Genomic DNA, 10132 nt, shown 5'->3' with positions numbered 1-10132 from the left:
ATCAGTCATCGAGAGTTATGTTTTACATCGTTTACGACCCTAAGTAAACAATGTGCTAATGTGTTTTTGAGCATTGCTCAACTGTAAGAAATGATTAGACAGCTAACTGAAATGTTGATGCCTATCTACCCTCCGATCAATCGTAACATAACACTTGCTTTCTCCAATATATTATCTGGGCTCGTTTCCTTAACTCGTGATTTGAGAAAATTTAATTATTTTTTTCTTGATTTTATTTGATTTTACACTTATTTTACGTTTTATCGGCTAAGGCATATTGATAATTATGAAGATTTAAATTCTCTCAAAAGTACAGAATCAAATCCTCCATGGACTATTTTGATTTTTTTTTGCTACAAATATGATTTGAAGAAGACTTTAGACATGGAATTTACTTAAAAAAATATTTTATTGACAGTAGTTTGTTTGGTAGCTCTCCACTTTGGTGTATTTGAGATTTTTATACTGTTTGACGTAAAAATAAGCTCCGGGTATAGAAATAACTAGATCTGCAATTCAATCATTCAAAATGATAAGTAATTCAATAGAATAAATTATCCTTAACATCACTAAAAAAATAAATCATTCACCTTTTACATAGAATAAAAAAATCATCCAACATTCTAACTCGTAAATAACTCGTAACGCTCCAAATTTTCTTCAAGAAAATCCATAGGGATGCATTTGAATCTAATCCAAAGGCCAGCAATCAACAATTAACAATAAAAGACGCTCAGGTGTTACGGACAACAAGGCCGTTTATAAAACGCAAATCTCAATGCAAACCAACAACTCAAACATTTGTCCAATTCCCTACACAGTGTGCCATCTCACCAGCCATGAACTGACAGTGAACTGAGCATAAACACAGCATCATGCTCACACAACACATTATGCTGTGAGAAGATGTCACAGCTCTTGTGCTCACTCGTGTCAGCGTCTCATCTAATGCTCCTGTTTTGCAGACGCACTCTCGTTTTTCGTCTCTCTCTCTCTCTCTCTCTCTCTCTCTCCGTTCGTGTGTCTCTCCAATCCGACTCTCACACACCTCCGCTCGAATGCGGCTACACAGAGCATAGAGAAAAACAAAAAAACACACACACTCACCACTCACAAACAAGCGCGCTTACGGGGCCGATCGATCGGCGCGGAACAGCCGAGAGGAAAACGCGGCGGACCCCTGGTCGGAACGGGCCCGACCTTCGCCAAAGCCCGAAGAGAAGATTTTCATTCAGTCAAAATCTGTTTACGGTACGCAGCGGACGTGCGGCGTGTATGTGCCCATCTCACGTGACCGAAGCGCGCGCGCGCGCCCTCTTTCTTTGAGCCAAAAAGCCAGCCAGCCAATACTGATTCCGTCGATTCCGAGTGGGGTTTTCGGCTGTTTTGCGTTAGTGTGTCTCTGCCGCAACCTCGCCCCCTATCCCACAGTGTGGGTGTGTGTGCGAGAATTTTGGAAAGAAAAAGATTGAGACAACGCGAATCGCAAGTGAAAATCAAACGAAATACAAAAAAAATACAGGTGCTTAAATCAAGTGCCCCGCAGCATCGTGCTAGAATTGTTGGGTGAAAATTGTGAATAGCAGCAAAGCGTGTGTGCGTGGCTCACCGTGAAATCGAACGCATCCTGTGTGTGGTGTTGGGGTGAAAAGTTTAAGTAAATTTTGCGTTTTGCGCAAAACTTGTGCCCGAGCGAGCAAAAGGCCTTGCGGCGATAGTGTGCAGCGACCACCGGGGAAAACTGTGTGCCCGAGACTTGCCGACTGAATGCCGGGAGGGAAGAGTGAAAAATCAATTCGAGTACAGCAACCTCTCACCCGCCTGCCCTCGCCGAATCGGCCTGCCGCAGCACGGGGTTTTGGAGAATTGTGCTGTAAATCATTTTCCTCCCCACACCGAAGAGGTATTGCCGTGTGCCGTGTGTGTATGTGTGTGTGTGTGCTTCAAAGGAAAATATCGCATAGTTTTCCCTAAGTGAAACGAAACGAGAAAAATTCTAACCCCATTTTGCACACCCCACAGCCGAAATCATTCGACCAGTGTGAGGGGTGTGCTCGACGCTTTCCCAAAACCACAGTGGTGGGCAATGGAAGTGAAGTGAAGTTTCCCTGCCCCGTACGTGATCGTGTTCGTGTGTATGTGCGTGCGTGTGTGTGTGCATCTTGAAAGATAATGGTGCGTACGTTCGTTTGCAGCAGCAGCAGCAGTAACAGCAGCAGTAGAGCAGCAGCAGTGCGAAGTTACGTCTTACTACTTCCACCCAAGATTGCTGCAGCGTGAAGCAAAAACCGCAAAGTCAGCAAACGGCAGCATCTTCCCGTCCGCAAGCACGCAAGCCAAACCCTCCGGGCAGGCAGCGGAAAAAAAGAAGGGGAAAAGGCAGCAAACCAACCTAAAAAAAAAAAAAACAATCCCGTCGTGGTTCGAACGCAAAACCAATCCGGCAACGTCGGCGAAAGGCGGTCAGAACACACACACGCACACAAAGCGTCTACATTTTCGCAGCACAGCTTTTTGGCCCTTTCCGGTGGCCACCGGAAATTGCCCACACACCCCCTGGGTTCCTCCCTATTCCCCCGTGCGTGTGTGTGTATGTGTGTGTGCGTACGTATGTGATTGTGGTTGCTTTGCCCTTCCGAAAGAATCCAAAAGAAGTGGAAAAAAATAAACCTGGAAGGCGAGAATATTTGATTTTCGTTTCATTTCGGATTTATGAGGCATTGGCTACCGTCTTCTTTTTTCTCAGTGTGTGTCTGAGTGTGTGTGAGTGTGTGTGCTGTATTGCACCAGCTAGTGTTTCCGCACATTCCCCGGCTGTGCCCTGAGGGTGAATAATTCAAAGTTCAATTCGCCCTAACTGAATTGGCCGCAGCTGCGAATCACGGTCGGGCCGTAACGCGCGTGCAGCCGTGTAACGCCGTGCACCGTAACGCTACAGTCGACACACGGTGAACCGATCAAATCACCATCCCATCGCTGCCAGTGTGCCAGTGAGTGAAGCGTTTCCCAACATCATCATCATCATCATCGGCATTAAGCGGAAGCAACGGGGAGTGTTGGAAGAGCGGTGGATTCTGTTTTCCCACCCTCAAAGTGCCGGGCCTGTGCTGCAGCATAAGCGTTACGTAATAAATTTTCATATAAAACGGCCCCATAACAAGGATTAAATTGGATTTATTACCAGTGAATGAAAAATTGATTTATGTACAAAATTGATTTTTCTCCCACAATCGTGCCACACCGTGCTGTGTGTCCTGTGTGAAAACGGTTTAATGCGGTTGTGTGTGTGTGCGTGTTGAAACCAAAAAAAAAAACGCAGGGAAAGTGTAGTGAATGGAGCCCAATGTGCATAATAATTAATCCCTTGTTAATCGATTGAAAAAGCGGAAGAGAGTGAGAGAAAAATATATAAAAAAACGAATCTCCAAGTCCGAGTGTATGAGGCAGTTTATCAATGAAGTTTGTGTCCTGCAGGCCACTCAGCGTGCGTTGAGCCACTCGCCAGTCGCCGGTGCAGAAGGATCCGGGAGCCCAGCCCAGCCGCAGCTGGACCGCAGTGAGTAATGCAAATGAAATCCCCCAGCAGGCGTAGAGCTCTGCCGTCCCCGTTCTGCACCGATAGCGCCATGGGCCCGACGACGGCACGGTGCATTTGTTGATCGTCCACACAGAGAGACACGAAAACGAAAAAAAAACACACTCATTGAGAAGCAAAAGAGCAGAAAACAGAAGCAGAAGAAGAAGCAGTTTTGTTTGTTTTTGGCACGTGAAGAGATTAGTTTTGTTTGTTAAGTTCGGCGATCGCGTGCACCACCCGAAACGCCACAATGGAACAACGACATAGCGAGCAGTGCGGGGCGCTGGATGAGACGCAGTGCTTTCGGATAGGACGGCACCCGGAGGTGCAGCAGCACTGTCGGAGGCAGCCCTCCTCCACCCGGCACAAGGTGCGGACGATGCCGGTGCTGCTGTCCCTGCTGCTAGTGCTGCTGCTGCCCGCCATCGTGAGCCGCGGCCAGGTGAGCGGCGAACCGAACTGCCCGTCCGCTTGCCAGTGCAAGTGGAAGGGCGGCAAGCAGGCGGTGGAGTGTCTGAGCGGCAACCTGTTCACCATCCCGGAGAACATCGACCACTCGACGCAGGTGCTGGACGTGTCCGGCAACAATCTGCAGATCATCTCGAACGAAACGTTCGTCCGGTCGAACCTGCTGAACCTGCAGAAGCTGTACATGCGCGACTGCCGCATCGGCCAGATCGATGACGGGGCGTTCGCCGGGCTGACCAATCTGGTCGAGCTCGACCTGTCGATCAACCTGCTGACGGCGGTACCGTCCGCCGCCTTCCAGCACATCGTGTCGCTGCGGGACCTTACGCTCGCCCGCAACCACATCCAGAAGATCGAGAGCCACGCGTTCCGGAACGTGACGGCGCTGACCAAGCTCGATCTGTCGTTCTGCAGCATCCAGACGATCGCGCCGCAAGCGTTCGAGGGGCTCGGGTCGCTCCACTCGCTCAAGCTGAACGGCAACCAGCTGTCCGAGCTGCGGCCGAAAACGATCGAAACGCTCAGCCGGCTGCACGGGATCGAGCTGCACGGGAATCCGTGGGTGTGCGACTGCCGACTGCGGGCGGCCAAGCTGTGGCTGACGGAACACAACATCCCGTACCCGATCGCGCCGACCTGTGCCGGCGGGCCGGAGCGCGTGATGGACAAAACGTTCGGCGAGCTGCAGGTGGACGATTTCGCCTGCAAGCCGGAGATGCTGCCGGTGCGCCGCTTCATCCAGTCGTACAGCGGGGAAAATGCCACGATCGAGTGCCGCAGCTCGGCCGTGCCGTCCGCCACGGTGAACTGGTACTGGAACGGGAAGCTGCTGGTGAACAACTCACACTTCAGCGCGTACCAGCGCGTGCTGGTGCACGAGCAGGGCAACTTCGAGAAGCGGTCGCGGCTAACGCTCACCAACGCGCAGGAGACGGACTCGAGCGAGTTCTACTGCGTGGTGGAGAACCGGGCCGGCACGGCCGAGGCCAACTTTACGCTGCACGTGGCGATGCGCGACGTCGGGTTCGTGATCGAAAACCGCCAGGTCATTGGGCTGAGCGCGGCCCTGGTCATACTGATACTGTTCATCCTGCTGATCATACTGTTCCTGCTGGTGCGGTTACGGCGCATACCGATGACGGAGACGAAAACCCCGAACCAGGTCGAGGTGATCACGTCCGTAAGTCCCTCTAGCAATGTAAATGGCAAGGTGGCGACGCCTATTAACGATTGTCATTCTCCAGATCGAGCCAAAGCCGCCGGCGATCTGAAGTGCGGCCCGAACCCGGCCGCGAACCCGCTCCAGAAGCCGCCGCGGCTGACCGACCTGCCGTACTCGACGTCGCACTACGACGGCGGCGGCAGTCTGATCGCGTCCGGCCAGTGCTTCGTCTCGCCGACCCACTCGCTCGCCGGCAACAATCCGGACCTGATCAACGACACCAAGCGGCTGGGCAGCGGGACGGACCTGACGGCGGCGACGGCAGCGCCGGGCCCGGCCGTGCCCGGCGGTGGTGTGGCCGACCCGCTCGCCCACCTCGGCCAGCTGCAGCTGCAGGCCACCAGCGCGCTCAGCACCGCCCTCTCGCTGATGGATCCGGTCGAGCGGCCGGGCAGTGGCGAGTATAGCCGGGCCGGTTGCGACTCGCTCTATCCGTCCGGGCTGTGGGAAACGCACAGCTCCAACCTAGCGGCGACCGGGCTCGACCATGGGGGGAGCCACGGTCCCGGTCCGTACTCGGACAAGCTACCGATTCTCGGCGGTGGCGGCTCCGGTGCCGGCCCCGCCATGCTAAACCTCGACGACGAAACGTCCTCGGTGGACTATCTCAGCCGGACGTTCCCGCGCACCCATCTTACCGGCGGGCTGTCGCTGTCGACCACCGCATCGTCCGGCGGGTCGTACGGCCACGGGGTGGCAGCAGCAGCAGCAGCAGCGACGGGCGGCACTACTACCACCGGCAGTGGCGGCGGCTACCCGGCCGACTACGGGCTGCCGATCGTGCCCGGCGCCGAGCAGCTGCACAACAAGCTGGCGAGCGGGCAGCCGGCCCACCACGGCAGCACCGGCAGCATGCCGATGAACGCGAAAACGCTGCGCGTGTGGCAGAAGGGCGGCGTGCCGGTTCTGCCACCGGTCACCGCCTTAAAACGTGCTTTATCCAACAGCCGCAACTCGCCCGACGAAGGCTACCAGGAGGGGTGCGGGACGGACGTGTAGTCCTGCCTGTAGCCTTTCCGCTTGCCCAGCCTGCTAGCAGCAGCAGCAGCAGCAGCAGCCCACGACCAGCCGCCTCCCTCCCCGGCCCCAGCGAGTGATAACGACGACGAGGACGACGTTTGAGCGCTGCCGGCACCACCACTGGATCCGCTCGAAACCGCTCGAAATGGCGCCTGCCGGTATGCAAACCGCACGACACACACAGACGTTGGGCGTGTGGTGAAAAATGGTGTGCGTTTTTAGACAAGAAACCCCGTTTTTTGTGTTTTATGTGGGTGTGTGTGTGTGCGCGGTACGAGTATAGTATTTGTGTCTCTCAATCGCCTCGCGATACTCGAAAAGTAGCTAGTACGAAAATGCTTCCTCGGTGAGCAACACGCGTCACGAAACGACTAATAACTGAATGACCGGCGAGTGAGATTTGTAGACGTTGCCCAGGAAGAACGAACACGAAAACGAGTAGCGAAAACATAGCACTACACAGAAAAGAAAACCACCACCTCCGGTCCTTATGCGTGCGTGTGTACAATGTATGTATGTGTGTTAATTCTTGTGCAAGCGACCGGTAAAAAAGGGAAGAACGGGAAAATGGTCCATTGTTTTCAATTACGTTTCGCAGTACGGTCTAGTGATGGGTCGGTCTGAACCTGATAGTTTCTGTACTATCATTCAAACTTGTCACAAAGTTTGTGTGCGCGTGTGTTGTAAAACTGTGGACCGGGATTTAACAAAAAAAAAAACATCGCGAAGGCATTTATGAATGAGGCGCAAATAAGAGCAAAAGCACGAAACAAAACGCTCCAAAAGCAAACGCTGCGCGACAAGGCTCGGCTACAGGAGGGCAACAGCGGAAAGTGTATGAATGTGATAAGTACTGTGAAAGGTACGTCTTTTTTCATCTGATTTTGTTTGAGAGGTTTATGTTACTTTCCTTTTTTTATACACACACATAACCATAATCCAAAAAGGAGTACGTAAGCGAACCAGTTCGGCGTTCGGTCCGGTATAACTAGAGCATAAGCACATCCCGGTGTAGTAGGATGTCCCTCCTCTGTCCCGTTTCCCTTTGTATCTGTGAAACGGCACACATGTTGTTTTCCAAACCCCCCTTTTTCCGACCGTGTGCAGTCGGCGCTCTCCATCCACCAGCTCTGCAGTATTGGGCCGGGAAGTGCGGGAGGAGGGCTGCCACTAGTGAGCCCCGGGAAAGCTTCAAACAGCTTTGAGAAGAGTTTTGAAACAAAGTTTGAAACACACACAAACACATGCACGGTCCTGGTGGTGGCTGGTGATGGAGAGCGTGGACAATGCGGGTACGTTGTAGCAAGCAACAAGGAAAGAGGAAGTAAAGGAAGAAGAAGATGGGGGGGGGGAAAACATGCCGAGAAACCGAGTTAAAGGACTCACTCACTCTCTGAGACAAAAAAGACTTGTAAACTTAATTAATGAAGGTAAATACTTAGGTGTACAGAAAACTTTGTTTATATAATTATAGCGAGAAAGTAAATAAATTATATCTATATACACAAGGCGCAGCAAAGGGTGTAAGAGGTAACAAAACAAAACACACACACACATTCTCGCACAGTACCGATGCGGGAAAGTTTGCTCCTGTCTAAATGGGCAGGTGAGGTGGGAAGCGAGTGTTATCGAAATTCGAATGGGAATCCTTAGAAAATGCGAACCATTCCGAAATGGGGAAAAAACATTCAACACGAACACATGTCACCCTGTACAGTGTAGCAAATTGGAACATTAATATGTATGTGTGTGTGTGTTTGTGATTAAGTTCTGTAAAGTGAGAAGAGAATCGTGGCAAAGAGAAGAAAAGAAAAGAAAAAAACACACAACCAAAACAAAACCGCATCATATAAGCAGAAAGTCATTAAACAAGCAAAAAAAAGGTAATGATTTCAGTGCAAAGCAAACACAATGAAACAAAACGGTAAAACAGCGAAAACGGCGAAAAACGATACGAGGAGAAGTAAAAGGGGATAAACAAAAAAAAAACAAGAAATACTAGAAAAGAAACAAAAACTCTTAGGCTAGTTTTATATGCAACATCTAAACAGAACGAAATAGGCAACAGAAGACAACCAAAACAAAGTCACGCATAAACATTACACAAGCATACAACAAACAAACAAAACAAAAGGAAACTCCTAAAATCCTGCATAGCGAGTAGGTTTAATCGAGCAGAACATTAAACGTTTTGAAAGGACAGAAAGCACTGAGAGTGAACCAAACGCAGCGTAAACACCCAAAAATGAAACAGCATCCAAATCTTGAAACAAAAAACGAAAAAAACAACTCATAATGAAAAAAAACATTTATCGCAAATAGCAACAAAAACAAGAGAACAGTTAAAACACATTAAACCATCGAGAGGAAACGATTTCGAACAAAATCAACCATACGGCAACGCGAAACCCAGTAGTGCGAAAGGAGAGAGGGAAAATGTGAACCTGGGCGAAAACCAAAGACTTTACGATGAATAATGGAAACACTGAAAAGGAGAGAAAAAGTAAAACAAGAGTACCCGATAGCTAACGCGATTGTGAAACGTACAGAGCAACAATGAACGGGCGAAGGGAAAACAAAGAAACGACGCAAACTAGAAGTGTAGTAGGAAAAAAAAACAAAAACTATAGTAAAAAAGCTCAAGCTTGCAAAAAAAAAAAACAAAAACGATAAACAGAGAGGCCCATTGTAGGGAAATGATGAAACCTGAGAATGGGGGGAAAAAGAGCAAGAAAGTTCCCGTAGAGATATCTTGCGAGATGATGAACAGAACAGAAAGCGAAGAAAAACCCTTGTGCAAGCACACAAACACACATAACTTCTTATATATACATATACCTTTAGTGAAAAGAAGTAAAGAAACAAGCCCCTAGCCCGCGCAGGATGAGAGGAAAACCCGGCTCGCTGTCCGGGAAAAGTTCGTCCCGAAGTGGGTGGATAAAAACCGAGAGGGCTGCTTAATTCTGTGTATAGTTAAAACAAAAACGCGAAGCGAACGGGAGCGGGTACGGTGTGGTGGTACAGTATAAACGGCCCCCGGTTTCCCCGCCGCTCGAAACACTAAAGGCGCCCTCCCCCGTAGCGCCCTGCTAGTTGGCAGGAGTCAGAAGATAAATCGATCTGTTGTTTACGGTAAGAGACGAGAATGTGGAGACGGAAAGAGGGGAGAGAGAGAGAAAAAAAAATGGAAAATAAAGACATGAGTAAGTGAAAATCGAACAAAAACATTAACAAAAAAAACAAACCACGCGCATTAACGACTACATTTACTTACGAAGGGGTCAACAATGAGAAACATGTAGGAGGAGTAGAAAAAAAACACTCTCTGTGGGTGGAAAAGAAATGGGGCCGTGTCTTGAGGCAAGTTCGTCCTTTTCCGCTGATTCTGGGGGTCCTTTGCGCGTTCGTTGCGAGTCGGTTTTGCCAGATGACTTTTCCCCTCACGCCACGCCAGAGCGTATCCGTACAACGAGGCCTCGTTTTCGTGTCTGCCGAGAGCTCGGGATGAAATGATGCTGTCCCTAATTGATGTGTTTCTCTTTTGCCAGTGTTTGTTTGACCCCAGGAAGAGGTTGATGTGATGGTGAGCAGGGAAGCTAATTTTCTTCGCCCGAGGAATAATGAGTGAATTATGATAACAGACACAATAACGTGGTGGAAAACAGGGATGGCTGTGGTACGGGCTTTTCCACCAGCGGCGCAACGTTTTGTCCAACCGTTCCGCGTTGTTTTCTTCATTGTTGTTGGCTTGGCTTGGAAAGAAAACTGTAACACCAAAAACATCACACTGGTTTTCAGGGAAAAGTAGCGGAAAAGTTCTGTTCATACACAGCCAAGAGTTGCCG

At 50.1% G+C, this 10132-nt stretch overlaps 1 protein-coding gene across 1 annotated transcript; it reads left to right on the top strand.

Moving 5' to 3' along the window:
* The first annotated feature begins 1106 nt into the window (after positions 1 to 1106).
* LOC1280094 (amphoterin-induced protein 2) lies at positions 1107 to 8961 on the top strand. The gene has a single exon (XM_061656992.1). The coding sequence runs from the start codon at positions 3828 to 3830 to the stop codon at positions 6264 to 6266; it is 2439 nt and encodes an 812-aa protein (XP_061512976.1). The 5' UTR covers positions 1107 to 3827; the 3' UTR covers positions 6267 to 8961.
* The last annotated feature ends 1171 nt before the right edge of the window (positions 8962 to 10132 follow it).

The sequence above is a fragment of the Anopheles gambiae genome, chromosome 3 (assembly GCF_943734735.2).
Source record: "Anopheles gambiae chromosome 3, idAnoGambNW_F1_1, whole genome shotgun sequence".
Lineage (NCBI taxonomy): Eukaryota > Metazoa > Arthropoda > Insecta > Diptera > Culicidae > Anopheles > Anopheles gambiae.
Note: the sequence above shows the minus strand (reverse complement) of the source record. Positions and strands in the feature narration are given on the sequence as shown.